Below are 21,223 nucleotides of genomic sequence, written 5' to 3' on the forward strand. Positions count from 1 at the left end.
ACATGGTGCGAATGGGCTTGCAGGAATTGTGTACGACGCCTGCACTAGGCAGTTCAAACATTTCCGTTCTATTCTAGCTATTCAGCCTGGTCGTTGCTCGCTCATATTTCGAGAGGGAAACCGTCTTGGTATGCACAGAACTCCAGCTCCCATCGGCGTCTTCTTCTTTGCACGATAAATGATCTTTCGTGGAAGGGTGCAAGTAATAATACGGAAAGGAAAGAAGATCGATACGAGCTTGTTCTGTTAAAAAAATTCAAATAAACCCGCGCTGCAACAGTGACGTCACCACTAATATGCGGCTGCATCAGCTGCATTCGTGTTTTCGTGACGTCGTCGGTTTTGGCCGTCGGCAATCAGCATGGCCGTAGGTGGGACGTGCGGCTCGGCAGGGCCAGTTTAAAACAAATTCCGGAGGGACTTTTAATTTTAAGTTATTAGTGGAGATGCATCCTTATCAAACGAATAATCGATTTCATAACCCTGGATTTCATTCTTCAGACCGACGGCCACTCTAGGTCGACGAGCCTTCCAACACCGGTATCATCATTCCTTACTTCGGGGGAGCGCACAGGATTTCTCTGCTGTGATCGCAATTTTGCGTCCAATTTTGTAAGTTTCCTCGTCCCGTTTTTAAATTTCTCCTGATATGGAAGGGTTGCGAAAGACGCTCTGCGCGCGAATAACTGCGGGAAAATGCTAAATATGACCTCACTGCAGAGTTTTCATTCATACTATGCCGAGTTGGTGCCTGTGGGGGTAGGCCTAGCGGCGCTCGGCCTGTCTTGCAAGTCTGTAGGAAGACACCTCGGGGTTATGATTCCATTGTCGTAACCCTTCGGGTGTGCTCTGAAGCACTAGAAACATTCCAGTATCGTTTTTCACGGTCGCTCTGCCTTGTTCTATGGCTGTTGAAAAGGCCGAATACCGTGCGTAAATTTGGGTACGGCACATTGAGGTGTGTTGACTGCTTAGCTGCGTTTCCGATCCGAACAGTTCGGACATCATCGTCCGAGAGCTGCGCTGGAAAATTTTAGACCCGAGGGGGCTTTGTTGTAGCGCATAATGACGACCTTTCTTCTCACCATTTCTCTCTCTCTCTCTTTCTTTTTTTGCGAAGAGGCAGTACGGAAAATATCCAGAAAGTAAGTTCGATATCTGTTCACGTAGTGTCTGGCGTACACAGCATAAGCACAGCGACCGTCTTTCCACTAGGAGCACGTATACTTTCAGTTTTCTTCGTTTTTTCTTTCACGCTGAGCATCGGCTAAATTGATTACTGGGCACGTAACCGTAATGGACGTGCATGTTCAACCGTAATATATCTTGATTCAGTGTGGTGATGCGGAGGCCCGAACAGTAAAAGCGTTGCCATGCGTTCCGGTTTTCTTTGCGTGCTACCGGTTTTTACTTCTGGGTTTGACCACACGTGCATGGTAAGATCTCGGCAACTTGCAGGTCGTAGTTTTAGGAAACGCTCGACGTGAAGAACTTGGGACTAGTGAACTCTCGAAATTGCCCCGAAATGCCATCGTCTTCTGCTTCAGAGTAGTGGTTAAAGGATTTCGGGTACCATACGTATTCTTGTTTCTTAGGACTGCAGCTACTCTGCGTGACTCATGTTCAGGCAACGTACGCCGTCCGTCAACTATGATGTTGATAGCCAAGCACTGAACGGGTTATCGCGAATAGTTAACTTGCGCTTGCCCCTGAGCGCAATGAGTTAGCCCCGCAGACGTACCAGCTCGCCAGTGTGCTGGTGACGTGCGATATGTGTGAATCGAGTCCTTGTATTACTCCCGAGCCTTGATACACGTACCACAGGTGGTTGTGTGGAGATTTCCCAGTAGAGAAAGACCTTAGCACGCATAGGATTTTCCGAAGCAGTTCCAGGCTTGATGGGTCATCGCATGAAAAAGAAATGACAATGTGCCTTCTTTAAAATTGCGATGATAAGCTGTGGAGTGAGTGTCTTACCATTGCTAACCCCTCAGAAACATTCCCGACTTGTTCATGTATGTTAGCGGTGTGTCTGTGAAAGGTGGCAGTATATAACGAAGGGTGCTGTAACCTGCTTCACAATATAACCGATGATGCCCAGCTATTCTCGTTACAACCTTGATTTTCATAGGGTGTGAAGTGCCAAATGGGACAACAAGGTGCTTTAACTCTGTTTTAACTGCATTGCTATATTGGGTAAGATGCTTTTCTGCAGTATTGCCCCTTTGGTGTTTCATTCACCTCGCAAACATTCTCACTTTTCATATGTTTTAGTTTTTAATGCTCTCCTTTATGGTGGCTTTATAAACAGTAAAAGTGACCGCTCATATAATGTGCTCACCTTAATGCTGTCTTGGGACAAGTTGCTCTTTCTGTGTTGAATGAGGGAGGTAGCTTCGTAGCATTGAAAAATCTGAGCACAAAGCAGCTATGCCTTGGTGCCTGCTATACAGGTTGTTCCACATAACTTGAGCCAAAGCTTTAAAAATGAAAGGTACTCCAGACGCGAGTTGAACTGAATGCATAATGTTGGCACTGGCCTAGAGTTACTCAGGCTATTTTTTATTTGCCCCTTAACTAATGGACTAGTTAGGTTTAATTCATCAACTTTTTAAGTATTGACTGCAGAACCAAAGTGTGATACGCAAAGTTGTAGAGCACCTTCAATAAATTGTTACCTCTCAATAAATTGTTACCTGCACGATATATCTTATGTGGTCCTTTTTTCCGTGTTCCAAAGAAAGCCTGCGAAATATGAAAAAAATACCACGTGACGGGGCAATTGTGCACTGTTGTTCTGCTGCTCTCAAGTGTGCGATGGATGAGCAAGGTCGGCTGCAGTGAGACTGGCCCGCAACAGGGCATTAGCACTGTCATGCGATAAGAGCCGCATGCCCAGATACCTACACCAGGCATAACGCTGTAAGCGATAGGTCAGCCATCTTGTGTTGGGCAACCTAATATTGTGGAAGAGCTTACTTCCATTACATATCATATATAGCATATCCCCTATAGTCAGTATATATACACGTACTCACTATACCCTGCGACAACCTAAGAATTCAGTGTGGATCTGCCCACAAAACTGTGCTGCACCTTCCTGCCCTGTGTACCACACCACTGCAAAACGCTGTTCCGGAGTAATGCTTATATTGAAAGAAGTTGCAAGTATCAAGTATTTTGACATCGCAGCCTCCGCTGTGACGTCACAGAAATGAGTGAACGTAATTGGCTGGTGAATTTATATAGATTACCTTCAAGTTGGCCAGTCATGTGTTTGTCTCTGCAGTCTTCGGTTTTCACCAATAGAGTAGTTGAGATAGCGGTAATGAGGCAGCCTTTCCACTAACTAAATCTTGCAAGTTAGCCCTCAAGTGAAGGCAGTGTGAATCTTCAGTGGCTATAGACATGTGATGACCACAGCAGCTTAATTTGCACTTCTGACCAGCATTCCTAGTAAAAGAACACCTTTTCTTTAAAATAGAAACCTTGCAGGAGTACTGTCATAAAAGTATGTTTTTTCCCCCCTTCGTGTTCAGTAGGTGTTGACCCAGCAACCATTGTATGCCTTTGAGCAGCGAATGCTTGTGTTAATTGTATTCTCTTCCTCTTTTACTGTGGCGAGCCTCTTATTTTTATAATAAAGAGTGCTGAGAGACATTGTAGGATGCTTGGTATATACAGCAGGATATTGCATAGTATCGCGAAATGCCGCTGGGAACAGGATATCGCTATATTGTCACAGATTACTCGGCGTCTCTATGCCCTGTAACAACCTTGTTAGGATAGCTGATGCATGTTGAGCCATTTCCCTTGTTGCCAAACTAATATTCTTCCATTTTGAATCACTCACAGTTCCTTTGCGCTTCACATGCAATAAGCCACCATGAAGGAGGCAAATATTGTGATCTACATTCAGATATACACTGTTAAACAGGTTGTTTACACATAGTCCTGATTCCAGCACAAATGATGGCACAAGCAAATAGAACAGGCAATCTGGTTGCTGTGTGAAATGTTCTATTTGTTTGCCTCATCTATTGCGCTTGATATTGCTCCATGCTTGAAGTGACACATATAGATTAAAAAGGTTGGCTGTTTGGCCAAAGCATGAACAAGGGTGGGAGCTGCTGCCTGTGCAGGAACTGAACACACGGGAAGCCCTTAAGTGTCACATGCCGCATTGAATGTTCTTGTAGCTTTGGTTCAGCTTGGGTTACCTGCTGTGCTGGCCTAGTGATTGGTGTGTTCTGCTCCTTAGTACTAGGCTGTGAGGTTTTCTTGCCCGGGCTGGTTGCATACCAGTGGGGTCAGAATGCAAGATTACTTGCGTACAGCATATCAAATGTAAGTGTATGTTAAAGATAGGTCCCCAAGTGGTTGACAGCACTCTGAAGCCCTCAATTCTAGCACCTTGCTTGCTAAACATGTTGCTGCTTTGAGATGTTAATCAATCCAGAGTCACTAGCTTGGACTGGTGCATTGCTGATCATAGCCATGCCTCTGTGCTTTGCACTTGCTTTCATAATGCTTGCTTATGTCTATTAAAAAATCCTCAAATGTAGCATGAGCTTGTATTTTCCTTTTATACAACCTGGTTTGCTTCCAATATTATTGTAATGAACTGACAGAGCGTTGGGCACTTCAGTATGCTTTAAAATATAGTGACTAAATGTAGCTGATGACAGGTGGGAGCAGTAAACTTTCTATTAAATTTTTCACCACTGTACATAGTCGAGAACGAATATCTTAGCATAGTTTTGTGAACATGAGGATGTTGTCTACAGTGCTCCTTAGAGGTGTTCCAGTGCTCCTTCAAGGTGATCTTACAGTAGTTTTAAACTTGAAAACATGTTGAATATGAGTTTTGATCAACCTGCAATAACTAGGGGGAAGGGCACAATAAATGCATTACTTGACACTTTTTTAATAAAGCTTTTGCACATACTTGAAGAGCCTAGACAGAGAATGCCGTGTGATGTCGCAGATGGACTATAATGGTCTATTATCTTTGTACAGGCTCACAATCCTTGGGCATGTTTAGTCTTCTAGGCGCACTATGTAACGGCAGCTTTTACTGGAACTCCTTGACTCGCATAGGGAGCAATTAGTGCAATAACTTCTCCCAGCTGAGCCATATGGTATTTATTTATTATTTACAATGATGTGGCACAGTCACACCAATGTGAACAAAGGATTTGGTTATTACTGATGAGGATGGTGCAATTGTCAAAATTTATGTTTAGGCAGTGGTACCACATGTCTTGACAGGATCACTTCATTAGCTCTCGTCCTTAAGCATGACTCCCTTGGCATACTGATAATTATGGCACTCTCTATAGCATGTTCCTTTCCCTTGCAGCATTCTCACGAAGGTCATATTAGCATAAGTCACGCATGCTTGCGATTAACCTTCAGTTTCTGCTTTGTTTTCGTGGTCCTCAGAATTGTAGATTGTAAACTTGGTAGTTCCATGTTTTAGGGCTAAGAATCTTGAGCTATAGAGCCTGAGTGCTGAGGTTACATTGACTGCACATGTGGGCTTTGGGCAAATTGCCAGCAATTCTGCTACTGTCAAGTTGGCCAATCAGTATTTGTACATTACTCCTGAGGGCTTTTCATTACACAAAGCTATCATGTAATATTTTATAGTGCTAATTAACTGGAAAATGACATCCTAAAATTGCAAAAGATACGAAAGAAAGGAAGCCTAACTTCCAGGAGCCCAGCCTGTTTGTTTCTGCTAAGTTATAGTAGCCGCATGTGAGTCCGATGTGACTGTTAGCTAAAAGTGTAGAGGTGGTGCAGGTCCGAGTGGGGGGCCTCCAGCCCTCGTGTAGCAGCCTGAGGAAGCATGCGTGAGCTGCCCGGTCCCCACCTGAGTGCCGCTGCTGCCCAGGTGAGCCACCGGCCGCAGCAGCTGGCAGCCAGAGACCTCCCCGGAAGTTGGACCACTGGGCTTGTGGTAAGGCTACAGTAACCTTGTCCACTTATCGGGCTCTGTAAGGTTCCCAAGTGTCCATGTATGTAAAACAACAGACGCTGAAATCGATTGGCTGATGACACTTTCTGAGCTAGGTTATCTGCACTTGCGAAGGTGCACCCTAGAAAGTGGAAACTGGGTTCAGCCACTGCCGTACCTTGGCTGGTAGAGTGTCCCGTGTCATGCAACGAGCTGGGGTGGTATTCTTGAGCGATCACTTTTGGGAATACAATGACCTTTGCTGTCGGCCATATACTGCGACATGTCCGTTGTGAATTCACGTGAAAACTCTCAAAGGTGATCGTATACCTGAAAGTGATCGCTTGAAAATACCACCCCTGGAGACTACTGAGTATCACAGTTGCCAACGGCAAACTGTTTTCTTCCAGATTAATTATTTTTTAAAGCTTTGTTAAGCATATGGAGGTAACCAAATATGATACCCACATTACAATTTAAAAAAAATCAATTTATGTCTAAGCAAAGCTCATTTTCTCCCCCATGCTTTTCATGGCTGCATCATATGTTGGCTCTGTATGAAGGTTAATTTGACAAATTTTGAGGCCCTCAGTCACCCTTATACTTCTCACACATTACCCAACATGGCTAACAGTGTCATGCAGGCAGTCTCAGGGGCCATTGTGCTGTGTAATAATTGAACCAAAATACTCACCATGGACACAATGAACTTGCTATGGCGCTGAATTGAAGGATGCTGATTTTATTTACTGCTGTGTACGGACATCTAAATTTTAAAAAACTTGGTTGCCTCGCAACACAGGCTGTCTTCCTCTGAAGGGTTAACATGGCAAATAGCTGAGTATTTTTACTTCACAATAGTTCATTTACAAACATAAGTGGTTGGTATGGTGGGGAATGCACCCAATGCTTTGTGTTTCATGTTTAGAAACAATGGCTTTCAACATGAGTTGAGGCTGCCTTAGTGGCATTGCTTGGGAATTCAGAACAGGAATATGTTCTAGAAAGTATGGCTGGTCATTTTCAGCATGGAATCAGCATGGAATCAATTCAGCATAGAGGTATCAAAGCCCTTCAGGCTAGCGTTAGTCATTGGTGCTGAATTTTTCAATGTTGGTGCTACAATGAAATCTACTTTGTTCATTTTTGGTGAAGATTTTCTTTGAGAGTGTCCTCCAGGCTAGGTATGCAGGGCTAATCCACTTTGTTCATGTTTTATGGAACTTGTGTTCTCCTGCAGAATAATTGAAAGCTGGGTGAGTCAGTATGTTTGGCACAGTGGCACAATTTATTACTACACGCTTAGGAATGCTCGTTGGAATGAGATCTGGGTTTATGAAGAAGTAATCTTGCAGAATACCACAAATGCATGTATAATTGTTTTCTTGAGGGTGGTACCTCGTTTGACTGTGTTGGATCTTTTTTTTCCCCCTCCCTGTATTCAGGAGCTGCCTACTGTGGCTGCTCTGAACTGAGGCAGCCTGGATTCTCACAGCAGAGAATCTATGGCCAAGTCTGAAAGTAAGTGTAATCTTTGTTGTTCCTTTCAGCATTGTGATGTCTGTGGATGGCCAGCTTGCTTTGAAAATTGAGCTCCCTGATGTGCAAGCTTGGCAACCCCTTTTTCAGTAGTTCCAGTATTAATACTTTAATAATCTCTAATGCTGCATACATATTCTGTTTGTGAGGAATTGTGTTGCCAGGCGTTAGCCTATGAGCTTGTTATTTGTGCACAATGTTTCTCTTTGTACACAAACTTGTTGCGCTTTTCACTGGTCGATCTGGAGCAGCCACTGAAATCCTGGAGCAAGTGCTTGGATTTCACCAGTGTGAATCTGCCAGCTTAGAGCAAAACTGCTCCACATTGAATCGTACCGGAAGTCTGTGTGCACGTGTCACATGAACCGACTTCCGCTCTGTATGTTTCCATTGCCGTCCCACAGTGAGTGGAGGTGAAGTATGCTTCTCGTCCTATTTCTGCCCTAATCTGCGCCTCAGCAGCAGTGCAAGTGAGAGTGATCCGGCACGGAGCGAGTTGTTCCAAAACAACCAGTGGAAAGTGCGAGCCTGCTCCAGATCGACCAGTAAAATCTGGATTTGTCACCACTGAGCAAAAAGTCCTGCCCAACATCAACCCTTGAAAAACACCATGAGTGTGCTTTACAATCTGCTGGAGCTTTGTTTTAACCCTATTGTATGTGGTGTGGGGGAACATGAACATTACTTGGGGGGGGGGGGGGGGCATGGAGCTTGCGTGATGCCTACCTTACTCACCAATGTCAGCAGGGGTGCAATTTGTGCCTAGTTAAACGGGCAATAAAGAGGAATATTAAGTTGTATTACTAAATTACTGTTCTAGATTACTGAAAAGATCACTCCTACCGGGAGTTCAGGCTTGTTGAGCCAGAAGGTATGCAAATAGGAAGGTGGGCAGGTGGCAATATTTGTTTTGCTGTTCCCACTGTGATGCCACAGACTTTTGACAGCATCTCTTTCTGTATACTTCATTGTTTATCAATAAGAGAAAATAAATGGAATAGATTGCCTTATAAGCGAATAATTCTCAGGCTAGGAAGCTTTGGGAACATATTCTGCACTAAATTGTTCCAAGTATGAAAGTATTTCTTAAAATTTATGGCATCATGCTGATGTACTGGTGCTTCAGTTATCGTGGACATTATTTAAAGAAAACTTTAGCCTTCATTTTTCTCTCTAGTAATTAACATTTCTTTGCCAAAGGAGTAAAATTGTTTTGAAGGAATGCTCTACCAGTCTAAACTGGTTAGTGTGTCTATTTAGTGCCTCTTTAAGGGCCTGTGCTATATCACGGGTAGTGTGCAAGCAAGCCCCGCTGTGCTCTGGCCTGATCTCTAAAGCAGCATTGTTATTGGTTTGATACATTACTACATTTGAAACCATTTCACGTAGGTGAAATAAGTAAGCAGATGAACGGCAATATTGAGGCGGTGAAGGGACCGACTGAAAGTACAGAAGATGAGCCGATTGAACTAAGCCCTGAGAATGCGTGCAGCTTCTTGTGAACACAAGGTTATCTGTTTCTTGCCAGATATTTCTTGTAAGGACCTTTGAGTTAATTCAGGGAAGTATTTGGAGCCAAGTACGACTGTGCGTGAGGTGCTACTTTTTCTAATGTGAAGGTTGGTGTTATCACTTTCTATGGCCTGCTTTTTGTGTGTGTGACAATAACTGTTACCATGGGCAAGCAGCAAATAATTTTTTTTTTTCAAAATGTGCATGCAGGCATGTTTGCTGCACTTGCAGCACTTGCAGTTGTGCAGTAGAAGCCACTGCTAAAGGGAACACCTAAAACCCAGTATAACTGCAACATGATCAACTTATTCTTGGGAAAGGGGGCTATGTAAAGTGTTACATAGATGTTTATGCTTAGAGATCTCTGCAGGCCTTCATATCATAATTGATGGCAGTATTTGAGCTCACCCGCAGTGGTAGTTTAGCGGCTATGGTGTTGTGCTGCTGGGCTTGAGGTCCAGATTTGATCCCTGCAGCGGCGTGTGCATTTAGATGGGGGTGAAATGCAAAAACGCTTGTGCACTTACATTTAGGAGCACCGTTAAAGAACCTGAAATGGTCAAAATTAATCTGGAGTTTCCCATAGGGCGTGTGTCTCAAAAGCAGTTCGTGGTTTTGGCATGTAAGATCTCAGACATTTAGAATGCGAGCTGGCTGCTCATAGGAACAGACATGTAACATTACAGTAGACTTCCGTTACTAATTCGACTTTCGTTTGTTCCATCACGACCGAAGGTCCCAGCTGATGCCAGTGCATTTATATAAGCCTAAGCTTTCTTTATTTCGAACCTAAAATTTGCCTTCGCCGGATAACTCGAGCTTGACCAGTCAGCACGTACACACTTGACCCCTGTGGGGACCCCAGTAGCGACTCCCTTAGTGGTAGCGTCTGTCTCAGCTGAGCTTCGGGCACAGTGAATCCGTTGAACACACGTCATATCCCTTTGAAACCGCCTGTATTCGGCCAGTACTACGACGATTTTCAAGCAATGATGGTGGCTCACAATTATGGTATTCAACCGATTCTAATAAGCGCCTTTCCTATTTCAAGAAAATGGGGCCGGAAATTGCCTGCAGGGTGCAATCAGATAGGAAACCAAAAGCGCCTTTGCGGCATTCGTATGCTTTACCGCATAACACAAGGTACTGCGGAGAAGCTGACTTCAAAAAACCGTGTGGTGAAGCTGACTTTAGCAAACCGGCCGCCGTTGTGCAACACGTATTAGACTTACCTATTTTTCTTGCTGAAAGATCGGGTGCGCATTAGATTTATACTTTGTTTAAAAGCTTTAATGTCATTGCTACGTTTTTTTCCTCTTCTTTGGACAGAAAAAGTGGGCATGCATATTATTCGGGGGCTTTCTAGACTGGCAAATACTGCCAAATGTTGGTGTTTGGCAGTATTGTTGGTGCCAAATGTAGGGCTCAGGGCTCGCTGTTGGTGTGCTAGGGCTTTTTTTTCCTGCACCTTGTTTAATTCAATGCGTCGGATAATTTTATCAATTTTGTCGATCCTGTCAGTGTAGATTTTAACGGAAGTCGACTGTATCTTCATACCAATCCTACTGTAGTGCAATATATTTTCTTTGGTAAAAATGACTTAAAGTTAGCAAAACCTTTAGGTAGCACAAAGAGAAACCTTTCCATTTTATGTCGTTTAGGTTTATTGGAAATGTTCTATTTTTTAATATTTCGCTTATCATGGATGGGCAAACATAATGAACATGACCCGACTGATGAGTCAACTTTACATTCAAGACTAACTCTGTTAAGAGGGCCTTGCAACATCTTTAAGAAATGTTTTTGAATGTGTCCGGTATTAATCGACATCCCCTCAAGAATAAATTTTTTTTTTAAAGTGCTTTATATGAGTGGCGTTATCACCAGTCAAATATCCCTGCCATGCCTTTATCGCTTTACCGCCCTTTTCGACATTCCTACTGCACTTGGACCTGTGCACCTGTGCCATTGTAAGGCGATACTCGAGATAGGTCATTATGCTATGCGTAAGGCGATACTCGAGATAGGTCATTATGCTGTTTCATCTTGGAGGCTGTAGTATTGCCATAGTGGTATTCTCTGCCACCAGATTGCACCACTGCCTATTCAGTGACGAGATCTCTGCATTTTCAATCTAACCAGAGGAACCTCTGGGTCATGACGCCAAAAGAAATCCAGCCAGTGTCTGTTGTGTTCATATGTGCATAGTGGCAAACGTGAGAAGTGGTAGGGATTCCAAGAAATTAAACGAAAGGGCAGGCGATCTTTCGGGGGGGGGGGGGGCGCAGTGGTATGCTCCCTGTTGTAATTGAGGGAATAATTTTTGGTTTAGGGTTGTTCATGAGGCCATAGTTTTATGTTCTTGGCTCGTTAACGACTTTTATGCATAGTGGTCAAGTGGTAGCAGAAGCATGCCAAACTTAATTGATTTAATTGGTGCTCCAGCAGCATGTGTGGCTTGCTGATTGGCAACAGAATGAAAAAAAAAAAACTCATTTTGTGAGGTTTCAGTGCACATTTGGAACCTTTGCTGGCCAAAAGAAAACTGCAAGCTCCTCCACTCCGAGTCTCGTAATTACTTCGCTGCTCGTAATGAGTATGTTGAAAAAGAGCAATTTCCCACTGGTTGACATGCATGCGGAGACTGCTGACAGCTGCCTTGTTGTGCCACCTCGGTTTCCAGTTCCAAGCATAGTGGTCCAAACGGGGGGTTGCCCAATGGAAGGGGGCGGGCGTGGGACCAATGGGTCGTCCCCGCCCCCAGCCCCTCCCCCCTGCGGCCCACCACCCCCTCGTGTCCAGCCTGTGCGGCTCTCCAAGCAGCCTGAGGTGGAGATGGCTGAGGAACAGGCATCGGCTCCGACACCTGTCACCATCCGGCTGGAAGTGGGCACCGAGGAGGAGGCTCCCCAGCCAGTGGACAATACCAGCCGAGCCTCGGCACAGGTCAGTTGGAAGGCGCACCTTCCTTTGTGCATGCCTGAACTGTCATTTTTGGGCCTCAAGATTGCTTAGGAATTGCATGTTTGACAGATGGAACCACTGTATTCTAAGAAATTATTGAGGCAAACGTCAGCAACTGTTCTTTTAAGTGCCAGCTGCATGCATGCACATATTTAAGTGACAGCGACAAGCCTGGCAGTCGCAGAGGCTGACCCATTGCCATTGTCTGCTATGTCACTGGTCTTGGCTTGTTGCTTAAAGTCTGTGCAGTATCGCCTATCCCATTGCTTTCATAAGAGAAGTTACAATCATGGCCACAAATGAAACTGAAAAAAAAAAAGAGATTTAGAATGTTGATTTTTAGTCTCACTGCGTGCGTCTTGAAGCATGGGCCCTTTTGTCGAATGTAGAGCAGGTGCCATCACCTGTCTCTTGTTTGTAAGAAGGGTATTAACTTTGTCAGGCAGTCTGAAGTGACACATTGTCATCGCGTAATACAGTAACTCAGATTGTGTGTTATTACATAATTGGATGAGGCATGTGCAATAACTAGATGAGTAACATGTCATGGCTGTAGCAGCTTGAAAGATGAGTCATGCCATTCAAACTGTCACTGGCGTAAAGTATATGCCTGGTCACTTTCAGAAAGTGCTTTTCATTTTTGGCTCACTGAGCAGTAAGACTGCATTGCCGTTTTTTGTTTGTTTTTAAGCCAGCAGTAATACCGTGTACTGCAGTTAGCTTTGTCTCTTGTCCTTGTCCCTCTAGCAAGCAGGAAGGAAAAGGCTTCGTCTTCTAGATTTCTCAGTGGCTATGGTATAGACCTTTTCATGCTTGCAAACAAGAGTTCCCAGAAGACTTCCGGTTAAGCCCTCTGGAACAGCACAAGTTACAATAGCCTATAAATTTATAGCACCCTCCAGCTGGCACCAGTTTTGCTGCAGAGTTGGAGTGTTCGACAAGTGAATTGTATTGTTAAGTGCTACAAAAAAAAGCCCTTACATGAACTCGATGCACGGCGCACACTCTTTATATCTGAAAACATCAAGAATATGTGCCTAAAGCATACTGTGCGACGAAATACTTTTTTCTTGGCTGGACTGTCGAAAATGGCTGACTGGAAGCTCTCTGGGGTCATTAACACACTGATGCCACATCGCGGATACTAAGGGTTTGCGCTTCTGGTGACAACGAGGTCACAGGTTTGATCCCCGGTTGCAGTGATAGCATTCTGGTGAGGGTGGAATGCAAAATCGCTTGCATGCTTACAGTTAGATGCACATTAGAAAAGCGCAGGTCCTGCAAATTAATCTGTAAGCCTATGAAAATTCTTCATAAACCACATTGCATTTCTGGAATGCAAAGCCTCAAAATTTGATTCTTTTTTTTTTCTTTAATTCTAGATTAGCATTGTGATTCAGTGGCTTCGTGTGCTTGTGAGCAGCCTTGCTGCGGACCATCTCTGCCTTCTCTCTTACTTTGCTATCCTTTCTCCTTGTGCCTGTCCTTGGGCATACTTGTGCCGTCTTTGGTCCCTTTATCAACTTCCACTGGTCAAGTGGAAGCAGACACACATAAGGAACTTGAGCTGTTCTGAATTGCAAATCTTTTTTTTTTTTTATTATAAAAGCTGCTAGCTGGGGCACAGTCTTCTGCATATTTACAATGCCTGCTTAGTGGCATGGAAACTAGGCGTCTCATTTAGACAGTGCCAGCTTCCCGATGGTGGCTTCAGTTTTCGGGTCATGGTGAGGGTGTTATAAAAGGGACACGAAAGGCAAGTGTTAAGTTGAGCTAAAGTGATAGAGTAATGCTCGAGAACATCTAAGGCGTCAATATTATTCAGAACAAAACTTCAGTAGCAGAGAAATTAAGGTAAATGTGGGACACGATTTGAGACCCCACTGGGACATCCTAGTACTAGCCCAATGAAGTAGTAACTCCTCATTATAGCACAAAAGAAAATGCTACTTGTCAGCTTCTGTTTGTTTGCTACAAAAAAGAACTCATTTATGTTACCCTTGACAACAATGCAGCGGTTGGCCAAAAAGGCTGTTTTCACCTGACTTCGTGCTGCCCGCACTCATGTTTTTTTAGTTTCTGTATTGTGTAGTGCTGCGCTTGCTTTCCTGGCTCATGAAGCTCATAATAGAGAGGCAACCACATGCACACGGTATTCAAGCAACACAATGGACTGACCCCGTTGTACTGTTGTGTCTCGTTCTGGGACAACTGTATACAAGGGCGCCGCTTTGAGAAAAAAAAAAAAAGCAGTGACAAACTTTCATTGTTGTCTGAACCAATGCATTTGTATGCCTGTGAAAAAAACCTCAAACATGGTGCGAAGCCAACGTTTTAACCAGAAGGTACTTGATCTCCTTTTTAACCCTTTGAGGGTCAATTTTTTTTGCCATATGCGACTGCTCAGGGTCAATTTTTTTATTGCAGGTTCCAATTCTTCTTAGGGACTTATTTCGAAAAAAATTTACCGTAATTTTTCTAGGGTGACCGTAAAGTGAGAAAAAAATCTTTTGCGTTGGTATATATGCACTCTTCATTCATGAATAACAACACTAAAAAAAGGAATAAACTTATCAGAATTAAAAATTTGGTGCATTCTTATGCACATCTCAAAATGTTCCTGCTTGTACACTAATACGTACGTCCATAGTGTAATCGAACTGCGTGCAGGTGCGCGCACTCAAGAAAACTGTTTGGTAGTGTGCCCATCAAAAAAAGCAACACATGTGACAAACTTCCGCTAATCTTCATCTTATTGCCAACCAGCTAGGGCAATTAGTTTTCGCGAGTCTTAAAAAAAAAGAAAAACGGAAACGCATGCATGGCGGCCTCCTTCCTATGCGCACCCCTGTGAGCACTAAACGAGCAAGAAAGAAGCGGTCGCCCTTTGAGCGATTAGTAACGAGATAGCCATCAGTTTAGCAAGCACAAAAAGGCGAAACCGCCTGCGAAACAAAATCCAAACGGCAGCCCGCACACGGGCGCGCCAATCCGCGAGCGATAGTATATAGATGCGTGGGAGCAAACGAGCGCTAAAACAAACCATGCAACGAAAACCGAGAGAGGGAGGCGTGCGAAAAAAATTCTCTCTATCCCCACATAGTGGCAGCACATGACAGAAAAGAAAAAGTTAGGAAATTGGCACGCTTTTTAAACGTACAGAAGGCGCCGTAAATATATGGCATCGACCATTTTTGGACTTGTTCGTGGCGCCGTATATTTACGTCATTGACAGTCAAAGGGTTAAATGTATCATCATCGCCTGCAAAAATGCACTGTATGCTGCCAGTGGTAAATGATGTGGCGCGATCTGAAAGCTAGGAATCAAAATACTTTCGTGTCTCCATGGCCTCCGAGACTGTGGTGCGAGCACAATATTGTGTGCTTCGTGTGAGATGAGACGAAGCGAAGGCCAATTTTGCTATTTATTTCTTGCTGTCACGGGGGAGAGCAGGTAGCAAGAGTGAATTCTGATCGAGGCAGGCACACTGGTTGCTGTTGCTATGCACTGTTGTTAGGCAGTGATGTGCCAACGGGTTTGGCAGCTGCACGGATTTCCAGGTGACAAGCAGAATTTATGCAAGAAGCAGAAAATTCTGTGCCCATCTGATGTCCTGCAAAAGATGATCCCGGCCCGCCCGCAGTGCTTGCTCATACAGCCAATCAGAGGCTCTTGTGCAATCGTTGTGCAAGATGGCGAAAGTACGAGTTGTCTCGCTGCTTTTTGGATTGATTGTGTTTGCGCTTTGTGGGCCATCTTCCGCAGTGTTGCCGTGATGAAGCGGCAGAATTCGCCTTTCATCGTGAAGCTCGAAATCATAAATCGGGTCAAACGCGATGAGAAATCGGATGTTCCCGCAGCGTGCAAGATTCCGAGGAACACTCTCAGCACGATCTTGAAAAGATTAGGGCTAAAGCGACCAAACTTGTGACCCGGTGCCCGTGGTGCGCGACGCTTATGCACGGCCGTGTACAAGTGGTTCATCCCAAATTGCTTCAGACGTGCCGGCTTCCGTGTGCTTGGTGATGACTATGAATTTTGACGAATGCGATGAAGCCGTTGCCGGTGTTGCTGAAGTTTGGAGCGAGCTGTTAGAATTTCCAGAAGCTGTTGACGAATCAATGGTGGACGAGTTTGTGAGTGCAGGTGATGGTGTCGTGACCACGGGAGAGCCCGAAAACGGAGACTACATTGCTGACATCGTACCGAGCACAAGTGAAAGTGGGCACAATGAGGAAAGCGATGACAGTCCTTTGCCCACATCCTCCGAAATGATTGGTGCACTTGCACTAGTCCGGTGCTTCTGTGCACATGTGGAAGGTTGTGGCTTCAGCTGCTTAGACTCCTTAGGCAATGTGGAGAAGTATGTGCATTGCAGGCAGCGAAGTTTCCCAAGCAGAAGAACATGCAGGACTATTTCACGCGAAACTAAGCTAGTTTCATCAATAAAGTGATTTTATAAATGATATGTGCTTTTATGACATCCAATTATATAGCAAGCTTATATCGAATTAGGCTCTATATCTAACTGATAGGTGTTTTTATGTGAGTTCGATATAGCCGGGTTCGACTGTACTACCGGAAGTATGGGCTTCCGAAAGACACGCTCCGTTGCAGCTACCCACATAGGAATGAAGCTTTGGCCACTCTGCTTACCGGTGTTGTAGCCATTAGGTCTTACTAATTTCGATTAGTTCTGAACACTCAGCTAGCCTCGAACCATGCGAAACATAAGCTCAGGCCACACGTACACTTGCCAGCGCGTGCTCACTCCTGGCCGCTCCTTGTTAGTTGCCTTGGCAGACTTCGCGTCATATAGAGCTATTGATAGTGCTTAAAAATGCGGAAGTTGGCTCGCTGCGCACTTTACTGACAGTCATAGGTGTTATCAGCAAGCTTAGGCATAGCAGTCACGATGGCTCGAGGCGCGTTATCTACGCTCTGAAGAAACACATCGCTGCATGGTTCATGTGTGGTAGTCTTCACATGCTCAGAAATCACAGCGCCGAAATTGCTGTTGTCCTCCAGCATCGTGTTTCATCCTACAACAGATAGAACATGCAGGAAACTGTGGTGCATAATCTCACTGTCAATGACGGTCGGTATGGCGTGTGGACATACGTCTGCGCATACACTTGTGCACTGTGAATAGATCTGAGGTCTGTACAAGCTGTGCGTGCACAAGGTGGAGATGACTTAAATGTGTATTTCGACTCTTATTTTGTGGAGTCCTAATCACCGGCATAAGCACATTTATGGATGTACTACTTTCAGATGTAGGCAATTCCTCATGTTGAATTTAGCTTCTAATGTGAATTTGCATGTTTTTGATACAACAATGTTTCAATTTAACGAATAATTTTTGGTGGTTCCATGAGATTCGTTATATAGCAGTTTCATTGTATAGCGGACCATTGCCTACTATACATAACAGAGCGACTAGGCAGTAATTGTAAACGTGCTGGAGGCTATGCCAGGGGCAAGCAGCTATGGGTCCTGCCTTAAATTGGTGCAGGGCATGTACCTGTCTTTCATGGGCATTTTTTGATGACAGTGAAGCTGATGACTTTTGGAGCTGCCTAGCTTTACTCAAACCAGTGTAGCTGTGCTTATACAGCTTACAGCCACTGTTACTGCATTCACTTATGTACAGCTGAAATAATGGACCCATATTAGTGCCGCGACTCCGTGCAGAAGCTGTTTTCCATTTTGCCATTCTCATCGGAAGGCATCTGCTATCTGAAAATTTTCTCAAGTCATTTGGAAATACTAGGAATGTTTTGCGCCATTGCTATCTGGAATTGGGTTACGTAAGAAACATACAGCTATGGCATGAGTCAGGTAAGTAGAAGAGGAAGAGGACGTTATGTGGCACAGCCTATTGACGTCATCTTTACTGACCATCACCCTCGTCCTGTAAATAGACACAGTGCAGCTGTAACGTTTTTGTGGTGGAGGTGTGGGCTACTTCAACCAAGACGACGGAGCTGCCGCAGCAAGTCCCACGTGGAAGCCGACAGCTCACTCGACTGGTTCCAACGCCACTGGAAATCCTGATGTCCCACAGCGGTGGCCAACAGCCATCCATGGCTGCTCCAGCGCAGACAACCAGTACCTGTATGCGTCAGCTTGAGCCAAGCTGTTTCCCAGGACAATTAGGCGAGGATGTGGAGGAATGGCTCACTCACTACAAGCGTGTGAGCTGGAACTCCACGGCTCAGCCAGACAATGTCGATATCCTTCTCACAGACACTGCGCTAGGGGGTTTCGAGAACCATGAAGACACATTCACAATGTGGGACAGCTTCGTTACTGACCTCGCAGAGCGCTTTGGAGATTCCACCACGAAAAGGAAGCAGGCGGAGCAGAGATAGCTTCAGTGTGCTCGAGTCTCAGGTGAGACCTGTACTACGTATACAGAGGCGATCCTGAAGCTTTGTAAAACAGTCAATCCTCGAATGCTCAAAGAGGACCAAGTTGGACACCTTCTCAAAGGTATTGCTGAGGATGTGTACAATTACTTCAAATCGGAAAGGAGAGCCTCGCCTCCGTCTCTGACCTCTTCAAGTATTGCCACACATTTGAAGCCTTGAAGCTGTGCCACATCACGCCAAAGTTTGGGATGTTAGTGAATGTTACAACAGTTGTAAACATTGATGACAACAACAGTTTTCAATGTGACGTTGTGGCAACTGTAAAGCAAATTGTACGCGAAGGATTTGAGCGACACACCAAAGGGGCGGGTGTCAAACAGCGTGGTTGTGCGTCCAACCAACCTCAAGAGCATGCATCTGCTGTATCCTCATTGTCTGCCACAGGCACGTACCCAGGGGGGGGGCCCGGGGGGGCCCGGGCCCCCCCCCGAAATCAAGTGGCATACCCCCCCTCCCCTTCCCACCCACGCCACCACTCCTCACACGTTCCTAAAGCGCCGCCAGATCAATGTTGACACTTGGCAGCTGTTCATCGGTCAGCATTATGCTGCCTTTTTCACTCCTTTTAGATGGCGGTAGTTATCGGCATCTCTTGTAATGTGAAGGACAGTTTTCTCATAGATTCCGCACCCGTGCGATTAACTCAAGATGCGTTCAATTGTCACCATCTATTCAACCGTCACGCGCATAGCTGTTGCTTTTGTTAGTTGAACCTTCTTTGTTTAGGCTGATCCTGGGACCAGGAGAGGGATGCGGCTGTTACTCTGCTGGTCTGTACTCTCATGGAACGAGTTGCGGCCGGAGAAAACGCCAACTGCGTTTAAATTTTCCCTTTGCTTCATTATTTCCTCGAGTTATGGCTCGCCGTGACGCTGGCAGATGCGCGGAACCATATACACGTGATATGGGTTAGATAAGGTGGGAAATGAAATAATGTGCAAGAGCGTCCATCATGAAACTCTGCAATAACCCTTAAACCCATAAGCAAGATGACTGTCGCCCGTTACCTCGTCTGTGTTTCCCTAATTGTATAGCACTTTTCCTGCAAAATTGGCAACTGGAAACAAAAAATCGCAAGGAGTTGAGAAATTAAGCGATCTACTAAGGGAAAGAGCCAAGGCAACAACTAAACTGCAAGCAAAAGCGAATAATAAAAAAGTTAACCATTGTTTATGAGAATATTTATGCATCAACATCTTTTTATTTAAAAAGGAAGTAGAGAAAAGGCCGCCAGAAGTGGAAAACAATTGCTTGTTTTGAATGACGCTTCCACAGTTATCGGTCGAACCGCCTCACGTAGCCACTTCTCTGCTGTGCTTATGTGGGTGTTTTTCTAACCTATCGCGGTGAGCGCAGTACGTCTAGAATCGCAGAGTCCTGCGCTCTACGTGGTTGTATGGGACTGGCGGCCGCACAGTGTTACGCAATTCGCGGAACTGTCAAAACTGATCAACAAGGCGAAAATAACTGATATTCGAAACTATAACATGAGAAAGACTGAAGAAGCCGTAAAAAATGAACGCAGCCTGAAATCAGTAAAAAAGAAACCTGGCATAGGACAAACCATGATGTATGCACTAAAAGATAAGGATAATATCATCAGCAATGTTGAAGATATAGTAAAAGCAGCGGAAAAATTCTAAGCTGACCTGTATACAGTACCCAGAGGAGTCACGATACCTCACTTAGAAACAGTAATGAACAGGATCCGGAAACTCTCCTATACCTAGCCATGAGGTCAGAAGGGCCCTGCAAGACATGAAACGATGAAGAGCAGGAGGAAAAGGTGAAATAACAGTCGATTTAATCAAAGATGGAGGAGACATAATGCTTGGAAAACTGGCGGCTCTTTATACGAAGTGTCTATTGACTGCAAGGGTCCCAGAAAACTGGAAGAATGCAGACATACTAATCCACAAAAATGGAGACGTTAAAGAATTGAAAAATTATAGGACCATTAGCTTGCTCCCAGTATTATATAAAATATTTACCAAACTAATATCCAATAGAATAAGGGCAACACTGGATTTTATCAACCAAGGGAACAGAGTGGCTTCAGGAAGAGATACTTTACAATGGATCACATCCATGTCATCAATCAGGTTATCGCGAAATCTGCAGAGTACAATAAGCCTCTCTATGTGGCTTATATAGATTACGAAAATGCATTTGATCCAGTAGAGATACCAGAAGTCATAGAGGCACTACGATACAAGGAGTACAGAACGCTTACGTAAAAAGCTTGGAAAGTATTGCTACATGCGTGTGGTATTTGTTTGTTTGAACGATGCGCGTAGGTGCCATCACTCCAGAAAAGAGGAGGAAGAACGAACTGGGCTCGCGCTGTGAATCTAACCGGTCAGCGCTGCAACCGTTGTTGCAAATATAATCTGTAAATAGTTTCTCGCCTTACTGACTCGTCCTTCGCGGAAGAATATCTACAGAGGGTCTACAGCTACCTTAATTCTATACAAGAAAAGCAGGGGAGATACCTATAGAGAAAGAGGTCAGACAGGGAGACAATTTCTCCAAAGCTATTCACTGCGTGCTTAGAAGAATTCAAGCTATTAAACTGGGAAGGCTTAGGAATAAAGATCGACGGCAAATATCTCAGCAACCTTCGGTTTGCCGATGACATTGTTCTATTCAACAACAATGCAGACGAGTTACAACAAATGATTGGAGACCTTAACAGAGAGAGTGTAAGAGTGGGGTTGAATATTAAGATGAAGATAATGATAAATAGCCGGGAAAAGGAACAAGAGATCAGGATCGCCAGTTGGCCACTAGAGACTGTGAAGGAATACGTTT

At 44.6% G+C, this 21,223-nt stretch overlaps 1 protein-coding gene across 7 annotated transcripts in view; it reads left to right on the forward strand.

The window, feature by feature from the left end:
* The first annotated feature begins 341 nt into the window (after positions 1-341).
* LOC126530877 (uncharacterized) overlaps positions 342-21,223 on the forward strand; it is a 114,843-nt gene continuing 93,961 nt past the window's right edge. For all 7 annotated transcript variants that reach the window (XM_050178183.3, XM_050178186.3, XM_050178189.3 and 4 more), the window contains exons 1-4: positions 342-612; positions 5,809-5,965; positions 7,408-7,483; positions 11,697-11,959. In XM_050178183.3, the coding sequence (XP_050034140.2) occupies positions 7,468-7,483; positions 11,697-11,959 (279 nt within the window). In that variant the 5' untranslated portion in view covers positions 342-612; positions 5,809-5,965; positions 7,408-7,467. The remainder of the gene's footprint in view (positions 613-5,808; positions 5,966-7,407; positions 7,484-11,696; positions 11,960-21,223) is intronic.

This window comes from Dermacentor andersoni, chromosome 5, assembly GCF_023375885.2.
Source record: "Dermacentor andersoni chromosome 5, qqDerAnde1_hic_scaffold, whole genome shotgun sequence".
NCBI classification, from domain to species: domain Eukaryota; kingdom Metazoa; phylum Arthropoda; class Arachnida; order Ixodida; family Ixodidae; genus Dermacentor; species Dermacentor andersoni.